Source organism: Diceros bicornis, chromosome 35 (assembly GCF_020826845.1).
Source record: "Diceros bicornis minor isolate mBicDic1 chromosome 35, mDicBic1.mat.cur, whole genome shotgun sequence".
Taxonomy (NCBI): domain Eukaryota; kingdom Metazoa; phylum Chordata; class Mammalia; order Perissodactyla; family Rhinocerotidae; genus Diceros; species Diceros bicornis.
This window is the reverse complement of record NC_080774.1, coordinates 32,806,734-32,834,402: the sequence shown is the minus strand read 5'-3', so window position 1 is coordinate 32,834,402 and position 27,669 is coordinate 32,806,734. Positions and strand designations below refer to the sequence as shown.

Genomic DNA, 27,669 nt, shown 5'->3' with positions numbered 1-27,669 from the left:
GTTCCAGAGCCCAGACAAGGAGAAAAGCCATCTTTCTCACTGCTGCAGGGGAAGCATGTCACTTCACACTAACTGCGAGGCCCCACAGGGACGCCTACTGTGGCCTGCGCTGCTCCGAAGAGAAAACCAGGGAAGCCCTGCTGGGGAGGAGGCGGCACGGCGGCTGCTGAAGCTCCACACCTGCAGAGCGCCCTCACCGTGGCTCCCTTGCAATGCCACGTCCCTCGGCTCACACAGTTGCCCCTAGCTGCACATGATGACCAGGTAATCCTTGTCACAAACAAGATTTCACGTAAAAAACTGACTTCTGTGAGCTTGACCAAGTGACAACTCTGTTTCAAAAAACTACCCAGAACTTTTCTGGAACTAAATAGGGATGAACAGGAAGTCCTGATGAGAACAGGAAGGCTGCAGCCCTGGAAGTGTGTTCTCTCTGACAGCGTCCAGCATGGCATAAGACCGCAACAAAGGCCCTCAGCCCAGAGACTGTGACGTAGGCTGGGCAGGTGTGTGCGGCTGCACGTACACGGATGAGACCAGCGCACCCACACCTCCCAGCTGCCCACTCGCCACTGCCTGCCCGTCACTCGGCCCGGAGCTCCTGCTACGACCTTGGCCTGCCTTGAAACAGCCAGGGAAGGACTGTGTTCCCCAGAGGGGCCTCCACCAAGCCTAAGTGTGCACCTCTGCCAGGTCCTCCACCTGAAGCCCGCGCAGATGCAGGGTGACCACGTGTCCAGTGCAGGGCCTGTGCTTCCAGCACACACCTGCAGTCCCTCAGCTCCGCTGAGCACCAGCCAGAAGGACCTGCAAGGTGTGAAGCAAAAGAGCCCTCTTCAAACCAAAGCCAAGGGCTTCCCGGCCTCTCTAAGAAAGCCAGTGGAACTCTTCCCAGATCACACCTCTATGCGTCCCACTTTCCCCTGGTCTAACCACCTGGGAATCCGGCAAGACAGAAAGGACAGGCCACGGATCAGCATCGGCATCCTTAGCACACAGCGCTGGCTGCGAGGCACAGGAGCCTTCCAGGCGCTCACGGCCCATCTGCTCATAATGCTTTCGAGAGTTCTCCTGGCGTGCTCCGTCCTACCTACTCACCCACAGCCTCTGAAACCGCCCTCTCCAGCCAAGGCCTCCTTCCTCCTCCCCTGCCTTCCAGAAGAACCTGACAGCCAAAGGGAGCCAGGTAAGCTGCCTCTTTCAGAAGGACCAGGCTCCTCAGCTGAGGCAAGCCCCAAACCTCACTCCTTGTGGCATCTAACAAGAGCATGATGAAAAACGACGCAGACAGAGGCAGACAAAGATGGCCAAAGGTGGGTCAGGGCCACACACCAAGAGATGCAGCGATGGCTCCAGTGGCTCAGACGAGGGCCATGTGGGGACAAGGCCTGGCGCCTGGATGAACGGGTCCATGACCACTGACCAATGGCGAGGATCTGCTTCCCTGGGCCCCAGAGCCCGGTGCAGAGACGGGTGGGTGAAAGGGAGGGTAAGGCTCACTGGGAGAGGGGCCAAAAGGGGCCCGAGGGCCAGACTGACAGGGCCCCATTGTTACCACCAGCCCAGATAAGGAAGGACCCCGCAGGGGGACAGGGCAGACCTCAGCACTGCTGGGGGTGATCACTGGTCAAGTCTTCCTCTTCCGCAATCCAGACCCCACCTGGCTGCTGGCCTCACCCTGCCCCGGGGGCTAACAGGCATCATGCACTGACTGGGCGGGCCACCCACCCTGTGATGAGCAGTACCTCTTCCTCTGGTGTTTGCACCCAGGGCCTGCCCTCTTCCCTTCCTCCCAGCCCACCCCATCCTCTCATGCCTGCGGCCTAATCGTCCACCCACTCCATTTGGCCACTCCATGCCCCAGCCCAAGGCTCCATGTCTCCTGCTGCCACGACCGGCCAGCTCCCGGAGGGCAGTGGGATCTGTGGTTATGGTCCCCACTCCCAAGTCATCCAGGAGCATACTTTCATCTGGAAAGTTTCCAACTATACGAGTCACACAAAAGCCCCTTTTCCAGTCGGCTGTGTGCTTCCAGACCTTTCTCAGCAAAGCACAGGTGCGTGCTGTGGGGTTATCACACACGCAGGATTCCCCAGCCCCCGTCTCCCCAGACTGGCCGTGCACATCCACTCTCACCGAGAGACAGTATCCCCAGCCTGCTCACCGCTGCCCTGCTTTCCCAGGGGACATGTGCCTTCACTCTGCCTCTTGGCTCTGGTTGGCATTTCGGTCCTGTCAAGTTTCCTCCCCGTGCACACGCTTTGCAAATGGGCTGAGGACCTTCCTAGGACAGAGACCCAGGAGGCAGGATGGCTTGGTCAGAGGGTGATGCTCTTAAATGAACAGACCCAGCCCAACTCCCTCCAAAAAAGGTACTGCCTGCCATGAGAGGGGGTGTCCCCCAATGGCACCAGAACCTGCCGCTGCTTACCCTCTGGTGGCAGGAAACACCCTCACCATGGCATCCCCCAGTGGCTGCGTGTCTAATGGCCACCTGCACACCCATGTCCACGAGTCCCTGGTTTGGGTACTGAATCTAGGCCGCTGTCTCACTGATCTGCAGCGCGGCTGCCGTGGTGTAGGCAGGCACGCCCCGACTGCTCTCCGAGCCGCAAACGTTTCCTCCCAGCATCCCTACTCCTTGCAGCCTTGCCTGGGGTGCTCCCTACCAGAAACGGTCTGTTATTTCACCACGAGTTTCCTTATCTTTACTGCACAGCGTTCACCCTCCCTGTCCTGAAGTAAGAGCCCCTCCTCTTGACTTCCTTGTATGGTTGTGGTTTAGCTTACTTCTTGGATCTGGCTGTGGTCTGCCTGTGTGAGTGGTAGGAGGTACAGATCCCCCATGCATCCCAGCCACCGGCAGGTCATCTGCCCCACCTGAGCCACACTTTAGACATCCAGTCACATGGCCCCTAGGGCTCTGCATGTGTCACCAGGCCCCTGACACACGGGCTTAAGTACCTTAGCTTCAGCACACACTCTAGTATCCGGAAGGCAAGTCTCCCTCTTGGCTATCCACAGAATCTTCTAAAACTCTGAGCGTGCCACACCCGACCCCACTCACTATGCCAAGTGCTATGCAGGCGCTCGGGTCCATGAAGTGACACAGACAAGCAAGTCCGCAGCGCGGAACTGGAAGCCACCCTGTGTCCATCACAGTGGTGTTCGTGCACCCAAGCAGCGTGCGGCAGAGCGGGAGGCCCCAGCCAGGAGAGAGCACACCACTCGGCACTTGCACTCATCCGTGTGGACAGAAGTCAGGGCAGGAACACTTGGATTAGGGGACAACGGGGACACAAGGGAGACATGTGGCTTTACACAACGCGTGGCTGGACTCACCACACAATCCACAGAGCCAGACACCTGAAACGTGCACACTCTTATGGTAGGCATGTTCTGTGTCAGGGCAAAACAGGCTGTCCATTCACAAGAGCTGCGCATCAGAAGCAAGTGGACAGATTGTGCCCCCCTTCCCCCACCGGCTTCAAGATGTCCCTCTGGGCCGGGGGAGGCGAGGAAGGAAAGGCCGGAAGAAGAGGCTGTGCACGGGAGACTGGACAAGAACGGACTCAGCCCTGGCTGAAAAGGCCTCAGAGGAGCACCCAGCACAGCTGGGCCGTTGTGAGCTCTGCACAACGCCACCCGCCTGAGTGGAGAGTGAAGCCACATCTGACAACCGGGGGCGACGAGGTAAGGGGGGCCTGCACCCTCAGCAGGAACTCTTTCCTTTGTCAACTAAAAAGGCAAACAGGGCATCTGGTCGGAGGGGAGATGCACCAAGTCAGGATGCAGCAATGAATGACAGGGACGCACGCAAGGGAGGTATTTTCACCAGAACACAGGGCCGAGGGGGCCAAGATACTCAAGAAAGTGAGGCTCCCAGTTCACGTGAAATCTGTCTCCTACCCGGAGACCTGCACACATCAAGGCTCTGGACAAGGGTTAACTGGGCCCTAGAATCTGCAGCCCCGTTTCGTTATGCCAAGCACTTTACACATTTGGGAGTACATTTTTAAGGCCAGCCAGCCCATCCATCTGGTCTTGAGAGGCTGTGCAAAGGCTGGGGTCCCTCGGGCTTCAAGAGGCAGGGCTGAGAAGTCAGGTAACCCATCCCCACCCCGTGCGGCCACGCTGTCGCTGTGGCAGCCCCCAGGGTTGGAGCTGGAAAGCATGAGCTTCTTTTTGCCTGACGTGTGACATCCTCCCAGCGGCTGCCAGCAGAGGAGGTAAACACACATGGGAACACAGTGTCGCTGTTCCCAGGGCCTTGGCTGAGAAAGCCCTGACATCTGTAAGTATTCTGAGCAGCCAGCCCTGCAGCACTCCACCTTCCTCCCCGCTTGGCGACTGAGAGCTCCACAATCTACGCTTTGCTGTTTGGCATTTCACCATGACAAATTTTCTACAGTTATACTCTCTCCTAAGATCTTTGAGACATTTTGGAGCACTAATTCAGCCTCACACCAAGTATCATTGTCCCTTCACAGTTCGAAGGAGCAGCACAAATGAGGGACACAGTGAGCATTACAGAAAGCTCCTCGGCTCCTCCTGGCAGGAACAATGGGATTCTCTACAAGCCAGGGGCCAGCTCAGCCTCACAGTGGCCCCTGTGGCCCATGGGATTAACAAAGAAGGAAAGACCACTCCCACTAACCCCTCAAAAGAGGATAAAAGCAAGCTCTTAAAGCTAGCATGGTCCCGAAGACCTCAACGGACGCACCCCGAGTGTTAGCAGCACCAGGAGACGAGGCCAGACTTTTTTACTCTTAAGTGTGCATATATTGTTTTGCAATCTAAAAAAAAAACTGAAAGAAAAAGGAAAAAGCTGCACTGATAACCCAAAAAGAGCAGCTCACTGGATCTGAGGCGACCTTGTTTTCATGAAGCCCATCACCAAACCCCATGGTCCAGATCGACAGATGCCAGACTGTGTGGTGCTGCCCTCACGTGCCGACTGACATCTTAGCAGCAGATGGACCCAGTTCTCACACATCTGGAGCGTCAACGACAAGCGTGGCCCCACTTCCAGAGGCCTTCTCCGTCCCCCTGCCCCAGGCCGTTTCTCTCCATGGATGTCTTCGGAAGCAGCATCCACAGTGTGTCTAGAGAGTCTGCCCCCTGGGGTGGAAGCCTGTACAAGAATGAGTCCCCAGGACACTGCCCATGGTTACACCCACGGTGAAACATGATCAAAACGACAGCTCACAAATGACACAGAGGAAGCATGAAGCAGTAACAGCTGAGGGGCTGGGCGGCTGGGGCAGAGCTGATAGCCTGCTGCATTCATCTGGAGAAGGGCTGTTGTCAAACACGCTGGAACAGGCCTGGACCGAGGGGCCTGCAGTAACATAAACACGCCCTTGGACCAAGGGGCATGCGCACATGCCAGTAACATGAAGCCACAGGACTGAGGTGAATGGTCAGAGGCCTGCAGGGGTGGGAGCACCAGGACAACTCACTCTGCCCCACGGGAGCACTGAGATCCCGGGGGGCTATGTGGAGGGGGACAGAAGCTCTGGTGTGTCCACTTGCCAACACAACACAGCCACCCTCTCCAGCTGCCCCCACCCCACCTGACCAGTCACCTGATGAGGAAGGCTCCAGGAGACGGGCCCAGGAGGAGCAGAGCCACTAGGAGCTGGCCTGGCTCTGAGTGACCTTGGGAACACCATCTGTCCCTCAGCTTGAGTATTCTTCACAGCATTTGGCCAAAGAACACATGCCCCAAAAGGTTGCCCAAAGGATTAACAAGCAAGTGCGAGAAAGTACTTTTGAAGGCTACCAGCTGGAGGCACCCCTTACAGCTGCCATCACATCACATCTGCCTCATGGAAGAGGGCTCTGAGCTCAAACAGCAGCAACAAAACAGCGGTCAGCAGGCCCAGAGCAGGAGGCCAGGCCCCGCCTGTGCTGAGCATGTGACATCCCGTTTGGAGGAAGGGGGCCTGAGGTTTAAGAGCAGGACGTTCACTCTAGCTGCGGCCCGGAGTGAGGAAGCATGAGAGGTGCTGGGGGCGTGGAAGTGGTCTCCAAGGCCAGCTGTTGGGCAGGCCTTGCCCTGGGCACAACCCTGCCCTGCCCCCACCCCTGACGCCCTCGAGGGAGGGGTTTGACTCCCCGAGCCACCCCAGGAAGGCCGTGTCCAGGCGCCGGGATGACCCAGCACCTGCTGCCTACCCAGACAGGCATCAGCGATCACCCCGCTGCCCCCGCAGCAAGACGCGGGGAGGCAGCAGCGTGACTCAGGGCTCGGAGCGGACGAGGCCGTGGCCCACCACCCCGCAGTGACCACGCAGCTCCCTCCAGTCTGCTTCCCCACAGCGAGCCAGGCTCCGCCTGCCAGCGGCCCCGCACCCCATTCCGGCCGGGACCACCGGGAATGTCTTCCAGGGACGCGCAGGGCGCTCCTGCCGCCGCGCTTGGCTGGGACTCCCCGGGCTCGGCTGGGACTCCCCGGGCTCGGCCGCTAGATTTCCGTTCCACGCCTAGAGAAGGGGAAACTGAGGCACGGCGGGAGCTGCGGCCCCGTCCTGCCCGTGCACCCGGAGCCCCACTCCCCCGAGCCCCGGCCGCCCGCGGGAACTGCCTCCGCCGGCCCGGGCCACCAGCCTCGCACTCACCGCCTCCGCCGCGCCGACTTCCGGGTGCCGCGCCCGCGCGCCGCCGCCGCCGCCCAGGCCCCACCCCCGCCACCGTCTGCGCGCTCGCCATTGGGCCGCGCGGCGAGGGCGGGCGACGCGCCTGAACCCTGGGCACCGTTGGTCGCGCGCTCTGTCGCTCGGGGGCTGCAGCCCGCCAGGCGCCCCGCCCCGGGGCTGCCCTAAGCCTCTGCGCCGCGTTGGTGTTCGGGCGCCGCGTGACCCCCGCGGCCTTCCCGGCCTTCTCGGCGTCCCGGCCCTGGGGACCCCGCGGGAAGTCGCAGCGCTTGCAGCCGCCCCGAGCCCATGCCCTGGCGGACACGTCAGGACCGCGGCCTGAGCTCCGGGCGGCCATCGGTCGCCTGCCCACGGTGTCCTCGCTGGAAGTGCTACAGGGATGCTCATTTCCAGACCCACCCCTCAGGCTGGGTCCTGGTCTGCCCCTCCCCGTCCATCCAGTCCTGGCTTCTGGACCTGGCCTTCCTCCCCACTGCAACGCTGACTCCTTGACATCCCTGCCTTGCTCAGCACAGCCCCCGGACCAGGCACTCCAGCCCTAGCCAGCCTGCGTAGCCTTTGGGCCCACCTTGAGGCTGTCCTTTCTGCAGGTCCAGGACCAAGGATGAAGGGCTGGCCCAGCCTGATCTGTACTGAGCAAGTGAGCACCAGCCAGGAAGGGGCACTGACTAGGGCCCTCCCAACAGGACAGAGGCATTCACTCAGCTCTCTGCCCCCGCTGGCCTCGGGGCTGTGTCTGGGGCCTAAGTGCAGGGTAAGTGGAGAGTCAGAGGCCCAGGGCTTGCTCCAAAGGGCACTCAGCAAACTATGGCAAGGATGAGAGTTATATAAAGGGTAATAACAATGTGCTAAGCACTCTAAACCCAGTGTTCCAGCACACAGCTCTCATTCATGCCATTTTATGGATGTCAACACCAAGGCTCAGAGGATTTACGTCACTTGCTTTAAGTCAACAAAGGTCGCAAGTGGCAGTAGCTGGATTAGCTCCACAGCCCTGTGTTGAAGACCTGGGTGCCCTGACCCTGACTTGGAGCACTGACGCCATGTGGGAAACTGGGGCTCAGGGAGTGGAAGGGCTTGGCTGGTAATCAGCAAAGGCAAGAGTTGAACCCAAGCCTGCATGACACCCCTGAAGGCCCATTTCACCCCACTCTTGTGCCATCTCATCTGTGTTCCTCCGGGAACCCAACAGAAGCCCTCTGCAGGCACGGGAACCCAGGACTCTGGATGCCCACACAACTCATGGCCAGTAGGCGGCAGACCCAGCGAGACACATGATCCTCCCTCCTGTAATCCAGCAGCAGAATCGTGCTGGACTGGTGCCAGTGATTTCCGTCTGTGCAGCTGGACCACGCAGTCCAGCCAAGAGATGGTGGTTCAGATAAACAGGACCTGGGGCTTGGAGGCAAGTGACCATACCCTGGGGTATGGGGCAGCAGCTGCAAAGTGGTCTACCCCTAACCACTGGGCCACACACCTCAGAGGAGTGGGATACAGATTGGCAGAGCCCCCGTGAGCAGTGCTTTCCCATTGCTTGCAAAGGGGGATGCAGTCTCGAGGGCGGGATGGAGATTCAAATCCTAGTCTGCCACAGAGAGCAGCATATGGCCCTGGGCTGTCTCACCCCCAGCCACGATCTCCCCATCGCAATAGAGCCAGATCAGACAGTCTCAGGGCTGCAAGGGACTCACTGCCATCCCACCTCTAATTACACATGTCCTTAGATGGGGAGCTTACTACCATAAGTGGCCACCCTTTTGGTCTCAGAACATCTACAACTGTTGGGAAGTTCTTCCTGATCTCCAGCTGAAACCTTTTTCTCTGTGTAGCTTTCCTCACGTGCCCCAGGGATATCCCTAGAGAGCTGGCCAGTAGTTGGATAGAGAGGGTGGGAGAGAGGGAACAGACTGGGCTCCTGGTCCCTGTGGCAGTGATCGAGTGGTGGAGGCCATCTCCTCTGCTCTCTGACTGTTTCTGACCCCCATCTGCAGGCTGGGTCATGGTGGGCCCAATGCCAGACAGTGGCCCTGAGTCCTCTTGGAACTGGTGCTGTCCCCCCATTCCTCCCTATGCAGCTGGTGATCCAGCTCGGGAGCAGACAGGTCTCTGGAACCCTGTCGGGAGTGGCAGGTGGGAATGAGAGGGAGGGGGCCGTATTCACTTGGGCCGATCTGGGTGCACAGTTCTCCCCTTTGCTCTCAGCAGAGGTCTGTTCAGCCCCTCTTGCCCCCAACAGCAAGTGTGTGGGGAAGAGATGGTGCTGGACCACAAGGTCACTGTGAGAGGTGGGGCTGCAGGAGGACCAGGGCCCGATGCCCTTGGAGAGATCTGTAGGGACCATTGGGCTAATTAACTCCACTCCTAAATGTAGGAAAGAGAACACCCCAGCTCACAGGGCATCTGGGCCAGAATGTCACCGATGGTGAGGCTCCCTGGGATGAGAACTATCTTGCTCATGGGGGCCCTGGTGTTCCAGAGGGAGACACTTTATTCTGCGCACCCCAAGCTTCAAGCAACATCCCTGTACCAGGGAGCCAAATGGTTGTCACCTCAAGTGCCAGCTCCAGTTGATTGGTGGTGGCTGCTTAGCCCTGGAAGGCTGCTGGGATCGTTTTGCCATGTATGCCAGGGCACAGGGAGACCCAGTAGTGGTACCAGTGATGAGTTCTGGCCCCAAGTCACTTCCCTTTCTTTGCTCTGACCAAGCAACTATTAGGTGAACACACTGGACTCCTGACGTGGATGGACAAGACATGAATGTCTGGTCCCCCTTGTCAGCACTGTCATGGTTGGCGTGGCTCCCTGGGTGGCCTTGGGGAATATGGTAAGCTGAGGATCTGGTCAAATCTGGGTAAAACCAGGGCAGGAAAGGCTTAGAACCAAGCATGAGCCAGGGTCACTGGTCAAGGGGCCATCTCCCCTAAAACAAGCCCCAATGGGCAGCATCCCTGCTGGTTCCCTCCACACCACAAAGTTAAGCAGAGCTTGCCTAGGGTAACGGTCCCATTTTTGGTCACACGTGTGCGCTCTGTCACTGAAGAAACCAGGTGTCTGCTCCCCACCTGGCAGGGAAATACAACCTTTGCTAAACTCAACTCAGGTGGCTGAAGCCCACAGTGTTCCTCCATGACGCAGGTAGGGTGGAGAAAATGGGACACCAGAAAGGGGAAGGGGGTGATAAACGCACAAATTTCTCCTCTCCAGGCCCAGATCCTTGGCGATGTGATGGAGAAGGTGGGGGAGGACAGACAGTTCGGTGGCGCCCTGCAGGGTGGGCGGAGCCCAAAGTGTCTGACGGGTCCTTTCCTGCCCTCGGAAACACTGCAGGCCTCCACCCACTCCAGCCTCGCTGAGCCAAGGCGGCACCTCTGCCTCCGCTATGGGAACCGTGGGGCGATGAGGGTGGAAGAGCCCCCAGACCCCGGGGTCAGACATACTGGGTTGGAGCCCTGGTGACCTAAAGCAAGTGAGAACCTTTCTGAGCCTCAGTTATCCATCTATAAAATGGGATGGCAGTAGAATTCTCCCTCGCGGGTTGTGTGAGGAATACAATTTAATGTCGACCGGAGGGCGCGGCGCGCAGCGCCCGGCGAACAGCAGGCGCTGAAAAAGGATACCCGCGCACTGGGGGTGGTAATGGAGGCAACGTAGCCGGGGTCCAGAGAAGGGGCGCCGGGTCTGCCAACCCCGGGTCGGGGCCAGACGGTCCGGGGACGTCCCCGAAGGCGACCAGGATGGGGCGGCTCCACGGCCCCCGTCGCCGCCGCCGCCGCCGCCGCAGCAGCGGTCCCGGCAGGTGCCCGGGCCTCGGCCACTCCACGAAGGGGCCGGTCTTCGGCCGGGATGGACATCCCGGGGGCCCTATGACAAGCCGGAGTCTCCCCTCGTCCGTCCAATTGGCGCCGGTTGCCGGGCCGCGCCGGGCTCCCGACCAATGGGAATATTCGCGGTCGGATGGGGCGGGGCGGAGGGTCGCGTCGCCGGCCAGGCCCGCTTTGCGCACGGACCGTGCGAGGGGCGGGGAGGGCTGACCCTGAGGCTGCGCGCTTGGCCCGGGAGGGGTTCGCCCCCGCACCGGCCCGAGTTGAGGCCCCACGGACAGCCACCGGTGCCGCGCCCTGAGGACGCCGCGCGCCGAAGATCCCAGGGACGCCTGTCTGGGGGCGAGGGCCACGCTGCGGAGCCGCCCACGCGGCGCTCCAGGTAGGCTCGGGCCGGGGGCGGGGTCCGGGGGTTGGAGCCTGTGATCTGCGCCAGGATTGGGGCGAGGCCAGAAGTCCGGGATCCAGGCTGCGGTGCGGGCAGGGGTCGGGGTCGGGGCGGGTCCTGGGCTGGGAGTCGAGGTCCGGTGGGGGGTCGGGGGCGATCGGAGTCGGGGATCGGAGCCTGGCTCCGCCCCACCCGCACCTCGCTGGCCCCCAGGTGCGCGAGACCCTGGACCGGCGGGGGCGAGTCCCTTTGTGCGCGGCCTCAGGGCCCTGCCCGACCCGGCCGGGACGCCCCGCATCGCGCGCACCAGCCGAGAAGCGGTCGGACCCCGCAGCCGTGTCTGCCCCGCGCGACGCCGGGCGCCTGGAGTCGGGGCCGGGCAGCCATGGAAACTTTCCCACGGCCGGAGGGCCGGCGGGGCCGGGGAACTTTACTGGGGCGGTGCGCCGCCAGGAAGCACGGGGGCCCGGCCCGGCCAAAGGGATGTCCCCGCGCCGTGCTGCTCCCGCCGCCTAGAGGACGGGGGAGGGGACGCCGCCCGGAGTCCCTGCCCCGTGTCCCCACCTGGGCCCCCCACTCCCCCCACCACCTCTTCGCCTCCTTGGTGAGACACCGGGCCCAGGTGGAGGCGCATCCTCCCCACTCAGAGTGGTGTGCAGTCTGGGTTTGCTGAGGTGTCGCTCTGGGCGAGCAGGCCGAGATTTCCAGCCTTCCCATTCTAATCTTTACGTAATTAAATATTGGGTTCTTACGACGTGTCACCATTTTTAACCTGTGCGAACGTATCACAGTGAAGACGGAGCCCGGAGGCTCTGGCTCCCCTCTCCCTTTAGATCCAGGTGTGTCTAAAAACAAGGAAAAGAAAAGAACTGCCCCAACGGAGTTTCCTCCCTTAGCATACACTCTTAATGTAACCTCAGGCGATTCCGCCTCACTGTACCCCTTCCCTGTGTCCACCCACACGTCACTGTGCAGGACACACACCAGGCCAGGATTAATAACCCCAGGAGGTTGGAGGATGAGTGGCTAAGCCCTCATGCGGCATGAGGACGCACACCGGGGGTGCGCTGGGAGCCTCCACCAGCAGTGACTCCCTCTGCCTCCACTCCCAGATCCAGGCCTTAGCCAGAGGCTGCCCGTTCTGAGCAGGTCTTGCCTGTCCTGTGCTCAGTGTTTCTCTGGACCTGGGACAGTGCCGGATACAGGGGACCGTCAGAGCCCACTGCCCAGCATGCTGGGCCTGTGGCCCGTCGGTTCCTGAGCAGGTGGTCCAGCCACAGCATATGTGGCTGCGAATCCACAATGTGTGCTTTCCCTCAGCCGCCCCTGTCCCATCGTCCACAGTATTGTGTCTGTCCCTGGCCACCCCATGCCCTCAGGTGTGTGGTCCACCAGCACCCAGCACAGCACTGGGCACAGAGCACTCGCTGTCCTCAGGGACTCTAGTCCTGGCCTGGGAGGAGGGTCATGGGAGCACAGCCAAGCCAGCCCCCGCCCTGCTCTTCCTCACAGGCTTTTCTGCACAGACCTGAGTCCCCACTGACCAAGTCCCGCCTAGGCAAACTGGGTCCAGCCCTGAGCCCTGGTAAGTTAGAGCTGCCCACCGCGATGTCTGGGCTGCGTGTCACCCCTCCCAGAGGTAAATCCTCAGGTCTCTTCCCGGTCTCAGGGGTCCCTTGGCCTCTCCTAGGCTCCGTGAGGGTGTGACTGCACCTCCATCCCTGTTTGTGCTGCACAAGGGTTCAAGGTGGGTTCACTGCGTTCCCTTCACCCCAAGAGACGGGCCCAGGGGCACAAGCAGTGGGATCCTCTGCCTCCGAGAGGAGCTAGGAACTGTAGCACAGCTAGGCGGCAAGGACACCAGGTACACTAGAGCCTCAGGCAGCCCCTAGCATCTGCCCTGTGGCCTGGCCTGGCCGCAGCAGAGGGAGGGAGGGGGCCAGCGCTGTGGGGTTCTGGGAACTTCCCCATGGTGGCTCAAGTTGGGGAAGGCATCTGTTATTTTCCCGCCAGCTTACATCAAGACTGGAATGAGTCACTGGGCCACTCTGCAGGAGCCCCAGAATTAGGGAGTAACTAGGGGTGGGGGGGGGTGGGCAGAGTCAGAAATCCCTTCGTGGGCCTTCCCGACTGGGAGGGCTGCGTATCTTGGCCTATTTCACAGGTCAGGTCAGAAAGATGATCCCAGAGCTGGTGGACACCCACATCACCCACATGGCTCCCCCTCTCCCACCCCTCCCCTGTGTCAGACGCAGGCCCTTCCCACTGCCCCAGTGGACCATGAGGGGTCCACAGCCTCTAGCAAAGCAACAACAAGCCGAGTGGGCTCCACCCAGCCTCCCCATACAGCAGGGACCCTCCCTGAGGCACCCGGTGGGGAGGCCAGAGCTCTGCTTTCTCCAGGCTTCCTGTCCAGGGTGTGGAGCTGGAGAGTTGCACGTGCCCATCCCCCCCCGCCCCCGCCCCCGGCGCCCCTCACCACCCTTGGTGCAGGCAGTGGGAGACCTGAGGGCTGACAGTGGGTGATGGCAGAGTCGTCCAGCTCGGGCGCAGGCAAGGACCGTGCAGGACCCTGGGAGTGAGACCTCCTCCCAGCGTGTGCGCCAGACACCTCTGCTTCCATGGGCTGCCCTACGACTGCCCAGGGGTCCCCGGTGAGGACTCCGAGCCAGCCACTCAGGGTGAGGCTGTGCCTTTCTCTGCCTCAGCGTCCTGTCTGTGAAGTGAGAGGGTACAGCAGAAGTGGGTGCGTTTTCACGACGCACCCAGAGTGACCACTGGCCTGGAAGAGCATGTCAGGATTTGCCGTGGTAGAGTTGGACGCAAGGCTCTAGTGTAGCACCAGCTCGCAGGCAGGCCTGTGTGACCCTTACCTGGGCTCCTCACTACCTGCCACAGCCCTGAGCTGCCCGCCCAGCCCAGGCCACATCCTTCCTCTGGACTCTGTGTCTCTGGGAGCTGCCTCATGTGTCAGACATGACAGGTCTGTAGCTTGCTGGTCTGGCTGCATGGCTGGCCCTTGCGGCCTGGGCTGGACTCCTGCCCCAGGTGGAGAGGCAGCAGGCCTTTCCAAGGCTGGGGGCGAACTGGACAGACTTGCAGGGAGCCCCAGCATGGGGCCCATGGCAAGAGTAGGCCCAGGCTGGTGGAGCCAGTGGGGTTGCTCCTCTTCCTGGGGCTGTCATTGTTTGGAGATGGAGCCCCATAAGGGGTCTGCTGGCTCCCTGGGCCCCTAGGCTCCTGGTTTGGGGTCCCTGGCTGGGCGAGTGCCTGCAGATCCTGTAAACTAGCGCTGAGGGGATGTTGAGAAGGGCTCCGCAAGACAGGTAGCCCCTGCCTTCTTGTCACAAATCCCATCACTGGTTCTACCTTCATATTTCACATCTGTCCGTCTGTCCACTGCCCCAGGGCCCCTGTCAGGCTCTGCCCCTTCCCAACCTGTACAGTGCCCTATGACAAGGGCGTCCTGGGGACAGAGACCCACACCTCCCCTGCCATCATCACCCCTGTGTTCCCTAGACCCTCCCACTCCCCCGGCTCCCACCCTCCTCATACAGAAAGCTCTCACTGGGACCCCAGGCCTGCAGGTGCCCCCACTCCCCCACACTGGTGTCTACTACTGACCCTCCTCTGCATTTGTGGAGTTCTCGGTGTGGCCGGAGCCCCAGGAGGAGGGAGCATGTTCTTGTGGCCGCACATCCCTGCTGGGTTGGTGAGTAGTTGCGGGACTGGGGGCGGGAGGACCTGAGTTCAGATCCTGGACCCAGTTTCCCCCTCTGCAAAATGGGGTGTTGGGCTGACCCAAGGTACCTGTGAGAGGCAGGAGATGAGGGTGCACAGCCAGGGCTGCCTGAGGCCCCGCGCGAGGCCAGCACTGCGGAGAGGCCAGCAGTTATCAGAACTGATAAGAAAGGCACAGAGTTCTTGGTGGGACAAAACCTGTGTGAACAGTTAAAGCCAAGAGCAGAAGTGTCCCAGAAATGTTACATTCTCAGCAAAGCTGATTCCTGAGCCTCAGACCCCACGGCAAGAACAGTGGCCCCTCTGCCATGGGGGACGAGGGTGGCAGTGGGTGGGCAGACTCCCAACCACAGTTGCCCTCCCAGGCACACACGTGAGTATGTGCACACGCACATGGATATGCATACATACGCCTGGCTTGGGCCCCCCATTCTTCCCTGCCTCTGGCCCCCTCACATCCTGACCCCTCCACAATCCCACCGTGACTTGAAGCCCCTGCCCATGATGAAGGGGCTACTGTCAGGCAGAGAGACCCACCCTCGGGGCCCCCAAATGGGCCATGTGCACAAAGGACGATGGGACAGAGGCTCGGAACGGTCTGGAAAACACCATACAGCCGAGGGGAGAGCATCTTATCACCTGTGTCCCCCTAGAGATGGCCTCCCATCTGCAGCCCAGACCCTCCCCCGTCTGTGCCACCCTGTTTTTCAGTGATACAACACAAACGCTCTGGCAACACCCTCAGGCCTGGATACAACAAGAGAGAATGTGTCCCCTGGGCCATCGACAGAGACAGGAAGCCCACGGGGGCTGCATCTGAGGCACACCTGGTCAGAGCTCCAGCCTCTGGGTCCTGGGGACTGGGGAGCCAGGCTGCCCACCTAGTGGGGACATGGGTTCTGGGCTGGCCTCAGGGAGCCTCAGGAGAGGCAGGCGGCCTATCCTTCAGGGCAGGAGTGGGGTTCGGGTTTGGGGAGCAGGGCCGGGTGGGTGTTGGGGCAGACCCCTGGGGGGCCATGACCCCCTGCGTGGGCCGGTGGGACCCTGGTGTGGGAGTTCTCCCTGCTCTGCTGTTTGCCCTGACGAAGCACGCCCGGCCTTCTGGAAGGGGGAAATGTTATCAGTCCACAAGTCGGAACAATCGCACTTTTGAAGGATAGTCAACAGCGTTAGGAACGCTCACAAGGGACCTTGGCGGCCCAGCGTGAAGTGCAGATGTGACAGTCCCAGTCGAGTGGGGATGAGAGAGTGTGCACGAGTGTGTGGGGATGCATTGGGAACTCCACCGGACGACCTTGGGGTCAGAGATGACAGTGCCCAGCCAGGGGTCTGGCCTTTTCTAGAAAGGACTTAGCCTGGAAGGTTGGCCTCATGCGGTGCCTTCTGGTTTCCCTGCAGGAGCTGGAGCCGGCCGGATGGGCATCGGGACATGCTGATCTCCCCTCAAGACAGGTAAGTGACCTGGGGACGTCCCCTCCTCATGGGACAGCAGAGTGTCTTTGTGGGCTGGGCAAGTATGGTTGACAGAGGGATGGACTGTGGCCCCAGGCGGTGTGTGCTTCTGGTCAGCCTCACGCTGAGTGGGCACAGCCCCCCGGGCTGGACAGGGCTGGATGTGGGGGCCTCTCACTGCCCTGCTGGGATTCACTGATGGCCTGAGTGTGGACGACAGTCTCTGGTTTGCCATCTGGCTTGGGGGACAAGCCTGCAGTGGGGCTGACCGACCAGCATGTTAACTGGGGCTGGTCCTCACCCACCGTGACTTGGACACCTGCCGCGGCAGTGTCTGGTATTGGCACAGCCCAACCAGCTCCGCTCTTAGCTCAGAGTGGTCCCTGCCGCCCCGGGGAGACAGGCAGTGGGCCCACACCTGGAGCACCAGGAGGAGGGCCCTGCGGCCACGTGACTGGCTTTGTCTGAAAGGGCCAGAGAGCAAATGTTTTGGTGCTGTGGGCCGTCTTTGCCGCACACAGCCACACCAGTCAGCCATTGTAGGGTGGAAGCAGCCACGGGCAACATGTAGCCGAGTCGACGAGACCGCCCTGATCACAGTCGTGGGCGTTGCGTGCTGGCCCCTGGCCTTGGGCGTTATCTGTGTTTGTGGGTGCCTCTGTTACAGCTCCAGGGAAACTGAGGTGTGGTGCCCAGGAAGTGTAGCAGGGCCAGAGGCTGAGTGGTCCCTGTGTCCCCCAGGACCCTCTGAATGGTGGGAAGGTATGCCCTGCTGGCCCCCAGGTTTGAGACAGTTTGCTGTGGTGGTTGCATTTGCAGAGTGGTGGTGGCTTATAAGAATGCCCCAGTCACTCTTGTCCCTGTAGTGCAGGTGCCCAGTCCCCAGCCTGGCCGTCTGCCCCTGCCCCACCAGGTACTATCTCCATGGGAGGCTCTGCCACCCCAGCCCCGTGGATTCTGAATGTCACTGAGTGTCCAGCACAGAGGGCCTGGCCCAGTCAGTGCCATGCTCTGGTGGTGGCGAGAAGGCAGTGGCCACAGACCCAGGAGCCCCCAGGCCTCCCAACACCTGAGTGTCCTGTGCCAAGGGCTGTAAGACAGAGGACAGGTGCGGGGGGCCCAGCTTTTCCTTGTCTGTTCCCCAGAACCGCAGGTGTGGGAAGCTACTGGGGGGTCTGCTGCCGCCTGGCTGTGTAGGAGGAGGAGGGTCTGGCCAAGCATCTTGGTGGCCAGGCTGTTGGGCCACACGGGGGCTTCTGGATTGGGAGGAAGAGGGTCAGGCTGCTGGGCTCGCTGGGCCAGAGCGCCCAGGCCTTGGGACGCGGCATTGCTTGTGACACAGGTGACATGGTGGCAGGAGGCTGGCTCCCATCTCCCTTAACTCTTAGTAGGCCCCCACACCTCAGGTTGGCAGGCCACCCAGACACCGAATGGCAGCTTGGTAACGGTCTACAGGAGGCTGCTCGCCGCTCTCGCCCACTCTCCCTTGTTGCTTGCTCTTTTCCTGTCCCTGCTTTTCCCTCCCTGCAGCCTGCTCCTGCTCTCCTCCTGTTTCTCTCTGGCCCTTTCTCTGCCTCTCTCTACCTCTCCCTGTCTCCTGTGTCTGTCCTGCCCTTCTCAAGTGTGGTGATTGATTATTCTTGTTTGCCGTGGTGGTTGACTATTCACGTCTGCCGTGGGTACTGGATGGATGGATGGCAGCATTTGTGCCATCTCTGCTCTGGGCTGGGACTGTTTCACAGACTGGGAAGCAGAACCTGGGCCCTGGCTCAGGGCTCCCTGCTCTGCCAGGCTCTGGGGTGAGGCTCTGGCCACATCAATAGGGGGATGGGGAGGGGGCCTCAGGACTAAGTCGGGACTGGGGCTAATGGCAAGCACCCATGTATCCTCCATCCTGGCCTTCAGCCATTTAGCAGTTGCTCATTGAGCTCTATGCTGGACACTGGGCATTGCAGCCACATTAGGCCCAGTCCCGCCCTGGGGGAGTCTCCAGCCTAGATGAGGAGACAGCAATGAATAGAGAAAGGAGTGACTAATGGTGGAATTGCAAGATGATGGTGAACAGCACGGCTCCCTGCGAAGGGTGAGCTGGAAGGTGGTGTGGGGGTGACACTGATGCCCAGCCCGGGGACGTGGGTGCCCTTCACCACAGCCGTGCCAGCACTGATACCACCTCTTGGGAACCCCCCCTGCCCAGCCTTGCCCCTTGGCAGCAAGTGGCCTTTGCTGCTGAGCACAGCCACACTTCTGTGATGGCCATCCCGGTGCCAGGGTTGCTTGGGGTTTTGAAGTGTTTCTCAGCCATTGGTGTGGTCTTGGCACATGAAACCATGATTTCCTCCCCTGTCTGTCTGCCTGCTGCAGGTTTTTTTCAGCCTTTGAATTTTTGTTTACGATGGTTTTCATGTTCAGAAATCTTTCATGTTTTGTGGTGAAATCTGTTGAATTTTTTGTCTTTTAGGTATTCCCTTGTTCTATGCACCGTTCTCCGTAGCTTGTAGCCAGGTAAATGCACATCGATCTTTTCCTGTAGGTATTTCTAGTGAGGGTTTACACTCCAGATTTCATCCATCTAGAATTTATTTTGACATAAATGTAAGGTGAGGATTTATCTTTGTTTATACAGTTGTATCTGAACCGGTTTTTTTTTTTTTTTTTTTTTTGGTGAGGAAGATTGTTGCGGAGCTAACATGTGTGCCAGTCTTCCTCCATCTTATATGTGGGACGCCGCGACAGTGTGGCTTGATGAGTGGGTGCATTGGTCCATGCCTGGGATCTGAATCTGCGAACCCCAGGCCACCAAAGCGGAGCACGCGCTCTTAACCACTACGCCACAGGGCCAGCCCCTCTGCACTATTTCTTGAGGAATACTTTCTGTCACCAGAAGTTGGAAATGTTGCCCTATGTGTCCTCGGGTTTGTGGGGCTCATGGCAGGCGCCTGGCCCTCAGCCGGCACACACTGCCCCCTTAGAAAGATCAGATTGGAGCGTCCCCTTGATCAGCCTTTGTTCTCAAGAGTCGCGCTCGCTCTGCGGGTGTGTGTTGGATCCCCTCTGTGGGGCCCTCCTCCTGAGGACGTCTGTGGACTTACCTGAGGTTCACACTGTTTGGAGTGGCCCTCCTGGCGTGGGTTAGTGGCGTGTGCAGGCCCCTGCACGTCCTGCTCTGGTCTCCCTGTGACTTGGGACTCTCGCAGCCCCGCTGAGCACCCTTGATTACTGAGAGCAGGTCTCTGCTGTGGTGGGGCCTCCTCAGAAGCCCCCTAGGTGGCCCGGGCCCCTTTGCAGGCATCGGGCCTTTGAGTAACTTGTGTGGCCTGTGGCTGGAGACAGCTACTGAGCCACTGTGCAGGGAGGGTGTGGGTCTCTTGATGTTAGCGTTGGTGGGCTTTCACACGTGCATGTCCCTTGTCCAGGCGGCTCTGTCATGCTGTGAGGGATGAACTAGCCTCTTCCTCATGACCCCAGGTGGAGGCACCACAGGCCGGGTACTCCCACATCTGGTTTGTATCTCATCCTCTGGGACTGGGAGGTGAGTCTTGGTTGCCAATCTGTCTGCCACGCAACGATCTTGTCAGATGGCTGGAGAGCCTGGTGCAGGCCGGCCGGCCGGCCACCATCTTGCCTGGGGGCTGCTGTCAGCCAGACGTCCGGAGGCCTCTGTGATTGGACTTGTGGGTCCTTCCCCAGGTGGACTCAATGTCAGAAGCAGGAGCCAAGACCTCAGCCCCCAGGGAAGCCCCAAGCACCTTCTGACCCCTGGTGCCTGTGCCTCTCAGGTCGGGCAGGAGGGAGACTCTCCCCGGCAGGACTTGGGTTCAGAGCCTGGCTCTGCTCGCCCCACAGGCCACATGCAGGGCTCAGCACTGGTGGTGCTCTGTGCTGGCCGCCGCAGATACAACGTGAGTGCTGCGCCAGCTTCTGGCTGTGCCATCCCTTACTTGGGGTGATTCGCGGCTGGTGGCGTGGCCGGTGCAGTGGGGCCAGCCTGGTGAGGCCTACATCGCCCAGCCACCAGGCAAGAGGGTGCCGCGCCAGCCGTGCCCTGTCCGCAGGTCCTCCAGGGCCGTCTCTGCAGGCCCACAGGGGCTGTTTTGGTGTGCTGACCCCTGACCCCGACCCCGGCCCCCAGCCTCATCACCCCTCCCAGAGCATCACGCCCTCATGCCTCGTGTGGCCACCTTGGGGCCTCTCGCTGTCACTCGGCCATAGTCAGCTTTGGGCTGTTCCCTGGGCTTGTCCTGTTTTGTTCCGCTGCCTGGACTGTCCTCCGGGGAGCTGCCTGTGGAGCCCCCTAGACCGTGAGGCTGCCGAGGGGCCTCCCTTCCCCCAGGCCCTGGGCATCCCCTGTCCCAGCGTGACCCTCAACCCTGGGAGTTAGGTCTTGTGCGGCAGGGACGACCCCCCTGCAGCTCTGATTTGGGGAGTCTGAGGCCCCGGCTCATCTCGCCCACGGGAAAGGCTGCCCAGTGTTGGGGTGGGGAGAGGGAGGCACCCACCCCCACGGTGCATCTTGCCAGGTTAACGTTTGCAGTCCATGAGTTTGGTATTTCAAATATGCCTTTAGTTAAACTTTTTCTTTTCAAAATATTTTCACTCTGTGAAATCCTAATCAGGCCATTCACTCGTCTGAATGTATTTGCTGCTCTCTGCGTTTTGCAAGATAATGAGGCTGTGGAGATGGCTACCAGCCCGGTCGTTGTCCTCCCCGGGGCTTTTGCTCTGTGCCCTGGAGGGAGATGCCAGTGCCCCCATGGCCCTTCCTGGCCCATGGGATCTGGACCACAGTGCCTGGGAGGGCACTGAGTGTACAGATGGGGAAACTGAGGCCCGGACCGCTGAGGAATCTTGAATGGCATAGGTGGAGGGGTCTCAGCCCCAGGCAAGGCCCACTGTTCACAAAGCAGCATCTCCCTTCATGGAGGAGCCACCTCCCGTACCCCCAGACCCCTCACGCCAGGCTCGGGTCAAGGCCATGGCCTGGTGATGCTGCAGAGGTGCCTTCTGGATCTGGCAGGGGCAGGCTCCCCTGGGAGTGCCCAGGGGCTGCGAGTGAGGGAGAGGCCACGAGACCAACCCACAGACATCCGGTGACCATAGCACTGAGTCCCCTGTTTTGCCTTTAAAAAAAAAATTATAAAGCAATATGTGCTTGTTTATAGAAAATGTAGAAAATACAAAAAAGAGGGAAAAAGAAATCATGCCTGTCATCCGCATAGCTCGGCACCGCGTGTCCTTGCGTGGGCTCCTAGGGAGCTGCTTTCTGTGTGTGTTGGAGTGTGTGGGTTAGGATCCCTCCCCCTCCCTCACCTCGGCACCATCTCCCGTGTGGGTGTCCAGATGGTTCACCAACACGACCCCCTCCCGCCTATGTCCACTGTGTCCCTGCCTCTCCTCTCCTCTGACACACCTGGCCCTTCCCCTCGGGGCTCTGCACTTTCCGGACGCACTCACGCATGGTCCCCTCTGTTCCTGGGGCCTGTATCCCGCCGCAGCCAGGAGCTTGGGAAACACCTCCACCCATGGACATTCAGACTGTTTGCAGCTCCTCTCCCCAGTCGGGGCTGCTGTAGTAAACATCTCGTGCCCAGAGCACTTTTTCTGTGTTGAAACAACTTGGGCTTGGCCTGGAGGTCCAGGCAGGGCCGGGGGGTTTGCTGGGGGCAGAGCCTGGAGGAGGGTTATCAGACTTAAGCCAAACCTGGGAGAGTGGCCCAAGGGGGTGCCCAAAACAGCCCCTCTCCCGAGAGATGGCCAGCCCACCATCTTTAGACAGCCCATTCCGGGGACCTGCACAGGAGACAGACTCCCACTGGGCAGGTGGCCAGTCCAGGGAGCCACACCTCCGGGGAGGGCCCACCTGTCCCCGTTCACTCATCTGTAGAAGGGGAGCCCAGGTGCCCCAGCTGGCATGTGCGAGGTGACACCTGTCCTTGTGGCACTGTGCACTGCAGGTGCCCTGTCCTCAGCCCCCACCCACCCTGATCCCCGTGGGGGCTGGAGGCCTGGAGTCCTGGTGGGGCAAGCACTCCCACAGATGATCACCTCCGAGGTCAGTCAGGACCCCCAGGGAGGGTGCACTGATGGCTCTGGGAGTAAGAGCGAGGCTCCTCTGCACCCAGCTGGAGGCCCAGGGCTTAAGGCACCTCAGCACCCACCCCCTGCCCTGTTCAGAGGCTCTGCTGAGGGTGTTGGCCCTTTGGAGCATGCCATGGGCCACCCGGTCTGCCCACCATGGGTGAAGGTGGGGCCCTGAGGACCCTGTCCAGAAGGCCTGACAGGGCAAGGGGAAAGCAAGGGTCGGGAGGGGAGGGGCAGGATGTAGGAGTGTAGGAGACAGGGAGGGGAGGGAGACCAACAAGTGGTTGGAGGCCTGAGAGCCCCAGCCCAGGCCCAGGGATAGGAGTGAGGAGGATGCTGAGACAATGTGTTCTAAGCTCCCTGGCCACATGCCCAGCCTTCTGAGGAGAACTGGAGTTGGGGAGGGGGCTTTCCTGGACACACTGGGAGAGGGAGGCCGTGGGCCCTGGGATTCCCAGACACTCCAGTCGATGGGCACAGACTACCAGCCTCACCTGTCGTCTCCTGCCCAGGATGGGGAGTGGGCTCATTGCCACCTAGGAGGACAGGTGACCTGTCTAGGGCCCCGGAAGAGGCAGGGCCATGGCCAGGACCCCACCTGGTTCACCTCCTCCCAGCTGGGGCTTCCCTGCTCCTTTGCCCACCACAGCCCCAGACCCAGCTGGGGCCAGGGAGTTGGGTGGGACCAAGACCATCTTCCCTCTTGGGCCTCCTGGCTGGGGGACAGGGAATTATGATGGGGAAACTGGGGCTCAGCAGGCAGAGCCAAGCCCTGCTCCCAGGCCCCAGGCAAGCACAGCTTCCCTTTCCAGTCTTCTTGGCGACAGGTCTCAGATGTTTGCCCGTCTGCAGGGAGCTGTTTGTGACGAGACCAATTCTGACACCTATTCAGTGATACACCTATTTGTATTTGAAGAAATAATTCCAGACTTGACTTCCCAAACCTTCGAAACAGGGGCATTGGGTAATTTGTAAGTAAGCCTGTATGCTTGCAGACTTTTGTCTTTACAGAGCCAGGACTTCCAGAGGTTCAGTGCTGTAAGAGGTGGGGCGGGCAATGCCCCAGGGTGTGTGCAGGGAAGGAGGCCATGTGTGACCACGACAGCAGCAGACTTGTGCCTTGAGGGAACCCTGGGCCAGCATGCAGGCTGGGACATCCCCTTCCTCCTGGTGACTCTGTTCCCTGCCGTGACCGCACTTGTCCTGCTCTGCTCACTCAGAGCCCCACCCCCCACAACTGATGGGCCCGAGGAATGACCCTCAGGCCGGAAGCCAAGTCTGACTGAGGACAGCAGCCTTGGGCAGAGGAAGGGGGCTGGGTAGGAGTAGAGGAGTGTCTGCCATCCCCTCCACCAAAGCCGAGTGGGGGCTGCTTCAGCTGGGGCCAGGGGAGCTCCCGAGCTTGGCCTAGCTCTCTCGCCCACTCCTTCAGCAAACATTTATCTGGCTTCTCCCCCCAAAACCCCTCTCCCCATGAGATCCCCCATCACCTTCAGGTTAAAAACCGTACCTGGTCCCTGTGACTCCCCAGCCTCGCTCCTTGCCACACCCACCTCCTGACTCAGCAGGCTGTGGCTGGGTGAGGGTCTTTGTCGACCTACCTGCTGTGTCATTCTAGACACAGAGGTGCCCTCAGTAAGGCAGCATCCTCCTGAGCCTTCGGGAGCCCTGAGACAGTCCCCCTGACATTTCTCCAGTTTCTTGTAAGTGTTGGCCTCAGTGTAGGGCACATGCTGTGATTCCTCAGGGTGGCCTGGGCACTGTTCTCCATCTGCTCATCGTTGCCTCCTTCACGCAGCAGAAATGAATTGAGCACCTGCTACATGCCAGGTACTGTGCTGACTGCCCCTCAGCTCTGGCCTGTCATCCAGCAGAGGCCACGGTGGTCCCTGTCCTCGTCCACCACCACCTTTGGTTCCATATGAGGCAGCAGGGGAAGGTTTAGATTTGTTGTCTTTTTTTTGTGTGTGTGAGGAAGATCAGCCCTGAGCTTAACATCCGATGCCAATCCTCCTCTTTTTGCTGAGGAAGATTGGCCCTGGGCTAACATCTGTGCCCATCTTCCTCTACTTTGTATGTGGGACGCTGCCACAGCATGACTTGGCAAGTGGTGCATCGGTCTGCCCCGGGGATCCGAACCTGCGAACCCCGGGCCACTGAAGCGGAGCATGCTGACTTAACCGCTATGCCACTGGGCTGGCCCCAGATTTGTTGTGTCTGCTTTGTCCATGCAGAGGCCTAAGAGCTGGTGGAGGCACAGCAGTGAACTTCACAGTATGACCTTAGGTTCATAGGTCAATTTTCTTTATCTTCCTTTAGTCTTGTCCTCTCTGAACCATATCTATTAGAAATTTCTGTTTCTGGCACTTGAAAGGTAGTCAATGAGAGATGCATTGGTCATTTAAGTGGGAGTCTTGGTTTGTGGACTTAGATGCTTATGTGCTCACTTATTTTAGGTTTGTTCTAGTTTATTTATATTCATTTTTTATTGTTTGATAATCAGAGTATTGAGGGCTATGAATTTATCTCTGAGAACAGATTTGGCTATAACCCATATATTTTTTTCCACCTTTATTGAGATATAATTGACATATAGCATTGTGTAAGTTTAAGGTGTGCAGTGTGATGATTTGAGACATGTATATATTGCAAAATGTTTACAAGAATAACATCCTTCACCTCACATAATTATCAGTTTTGTTGTTACAGTGACAACTTAAAGTTCTACTCTGTAGCAACTTTCAAGTATGCAACATGATATTAACTGTAATCGCCATGCTGTATATTACGTCCCTGGAAATTAGTCGTCTTATAACTGAAAGTTTGTACGCTTTGACCACCATCTCCCCATTTTCCCCACCCCTCAGCCTCTGCAACTGCCATTCTATAACTCATACATTTTTATGTGATTATATTTTTTCACTGTTTCTGAATAGTCAAGTCTGTATGCTTAAATTTTTATCTTTGATCTATTACTTATTTAAAAGAATGTTTTGCAATTTCTAAGTTATTACACAGAAGTGGCTCTTTTTTTTTTTAATGGCTTTTTTTTTTCTTTTAGTGAGGAAGATTGGCCCTGAGCTAACATCCATTGCCAATCTTCCTCCTCTTGCTTGAGGTGTGCGAACTTAACCACTACACCACCAGGCAGGCCCACAGAAGTGGCTCTTTTTAAAATTTGTTTTTAATAAAATTACAATACATATAAAATTTATGATCTTAATCATAAGCGTACAGTTCACTGCCATTAAGTTTATTCACATTGTTGTGCAACGAATCTCTAGAACTTTTTCATCTTGCAAAATTGGAACTCTATACCCATTAAAGAACAATACCCATATTCATAGAATATTCATATTCATATTCATAGAATATCTCTTCAAGACTATACTTGAAGTTCTTTTGGATATATTTCCAGAAGTGGAATTACTGGATCATAGGGTAATTCTATGCTTAATTTTTTTATTTTTTTTTTGGCGAGGAAGATTGGCCCTGAACTAATAGCTGTGCTAGTCTTCCCCTATTTTGCATGTGGGATGCTGCCACAGCATGGCTTGATGAGTGGCTTAGGTCTGCACCTGGGATCCGAACCTGCGAACCTGGGTCGCTGATGTGGAATGCACTGAACTTAACTATTACGCCACTGGGCCGGCCCTTATGCTTAATTTTTTGAGGAGCTGCCGTATTGATTTCCATAATGGCTATGCTGTTTTACATCCCACCAACAGTCCACAAGGTGCACAATTTCTCCTCTTTCTTGTTAACACTCGCTATTTTGTGTTTTTAGGAGTAGCCGTCTAATGGGTGTAAGGTGTCCTTTCATTGTGCTTTTGATTTACATTTCCCTAGTGGTTAGTAATGTTGAGCATCTTTTCATATACTTGTTGGCCATTTGTATATCTTCTTTGGAGAAATCTCTATTCACATTCTTTTCCCATTTTTTAATTGGGTTATTTGGGTTTTTGTTGTTGAGTTATAGGAGTTCTTTATATTTTCTGGCTATTAATCCCTTATCAGATATATGATTTGCAAATATTTTTTCCCATTTCTTAGGTTGCCTTCTCACTCTGTTGATGATGTCATTTGATGAACATAAGTTTTAAATTTTGATATAGTTCAATTTATCTGTTTTTACTTTTATTGCCCAGGCTTTTGATGTCATAGCCAAGAAATCATTGCCAAATCCAACATCATAAAGCTTTTCCCCTATGTTTTCTTCTAAGAGCTTTATAGTTTTAGGTCTTATGTTTAGGTCTTTGATGCATTTTGAGTTAATTTTTGTATATGGTGTAAGGTAAGGGTACAACTTCAGTCTTTTGCATGTGGATATCCAGTTTTCTCAGCGCTATTTTTTGAAAAGATTGTTCTTTCCTCCATTGAATTGTCTTGACACTCTTGTAAAAAATCAATTGACCATATATGTGAGGATTTATTTCTGTTCTATTCCATTGGTCTATAAGTTAGTCTTCATGCCGTGACCACATTCTTTTGATTACTGTAGCTTTGTGGTAACTTTTGAAATCAGGAAGTGTGAGTCCTCCAACTTTGCTCTTCTTTTTCAAGATTGTTTTGGCTATTCAGGGCCCATTGAGGTTCCATACGAATTTTAGCATGGATTTTCCTATTTCTGTAAAAAATGCCATTGGGATTTTGATAGGGATTACATTAAATTTGTAGATTGCTTTGGGTAGTGTTGACATCTTAACAATATCAAGTCTTCCAATCCATGAGCAAGGGATGTCTTTCCATTTTTTTAGGTCTTCTTTAGTTTCTTGCAGCAAGATTTTGTAGTTTTCAGTGTACAAGCCTTTTTTCTCCTTAGTTGTTTATCCCTAGGTATTTTATTCTTTTTTTACTATTGTAAATGAAATCATTTTCTTAATTTCCTTTTTGGATTGTCCATTGTTAGTGCATAGAAGTGCAACTGGTTTCTGTGTATTGATTTTGTACCCTGCAACTTTCCTTAACTTGTTTATTAGTTCTGAGTTTTTTGTGGAATCTTTAGGATTTTCTACGTATAAGATCATGTTATCTGCAAACAGAGATAATTTTTCTTCCTCCTTTCCAATTTGGATACCTTTTATTTCCTTTTCTGGCATAATTGCTCTGACTGGGACTTCTAGTACTGTTTGAGTAGAAGTGGCAAAAGTGGGCATCCTTGTCTTATTCCTGGTCTTAGAGGAAAAGCTTTCAGTCTTTCAGCATTGAGTGTGATGTTAGTTGTGGTGTATGTATAATATGATATGTAGCATGTGTGGTACGATGTAGCTTTCCATATATGGCCTTTACTACATTGAGGACGTTCCCTTCTATTCCTCGTTTGTTTTGTGTTTTTATCGTGAAGGAGTGTTGAATTTTGTCAGATGCTTTTTACACATCAGTGGAAATGATCATTTTTTTCCCTGTCATTCTGTTAACATGGTGTGTATTGTGTTGATTGATTTTCGTATGTTGAGCCATCCTTGCATTCAAGAGTAAATCCCACTTGGTCGTGGTTTATAATCCTTTTAATATGCTGCTGAATTGA

General features: G+C 57.4%; 2 protein-coding genes across 12 annotated transcripts in view; one reads left to right on the top strand and one right to left on the bottom strand.

The window, feature by feature from the left end:
• TANGO2 (transport and golgi organization 2 homolog) overlaps window positions 1–6,641 on the bottom strand; it is a 44,711-nt gene extending 38,070 nt beyond the window's left edge. Inside the window, exons 1-2 of one of the 7 annotated variants that reach the window (XM_058532191.1) lie at window positions 2,965–6,541; window positions 2,137–2,284 (exon numbers count right to left, since the gene is read on the bottom strand). In XM_058532191.1, coding sequence (XP_058388174.1) covers window positions 2,137–2,225 — 89 coding nt within the window. In that variant the 5' untranslated portion in view covers window positions 2,226–2,284; window positions 2,965–6,541. Of the gene's footprint in view, window positions 1–2,136; window positions 6,546–6,623 lie in introns of those variants that run through there. The other 6 variants (XM_058532196.1, XM_058532193.1, XM_058532197.1 and 3 more) reach the window with 6 other exon arrangements.
• A 4,063-nt stretch (window positions 6,642–10,704) lies between these two features.
• LOC131398543 (splicing regulator ARVCF) overlaps window positions 10,705–27,669 on the top strand; it is a 48,589-nt gene continuing 31,624 nt past the window's right edge. For 3 of the 5 annotated variants that reach the window (XM_058532186.1, XM_058532183.1, XM_058532188.1), the window contains exons 1-2: window positions 10,705–10,862; window positions 16,008–16,061. The gene's annotated coding sequence lies outside the window, so the exon portion shown is untranslated. Of the gene's footprint in view, window positions 10,863–13,418; window positions 15,440–16,007; window positions 16,062–27,669 lie in introns of those variants that run through there. The other 2 variants (XM_058532185.1, XM_058532190.1) reach the window with 2 other exon arrangements.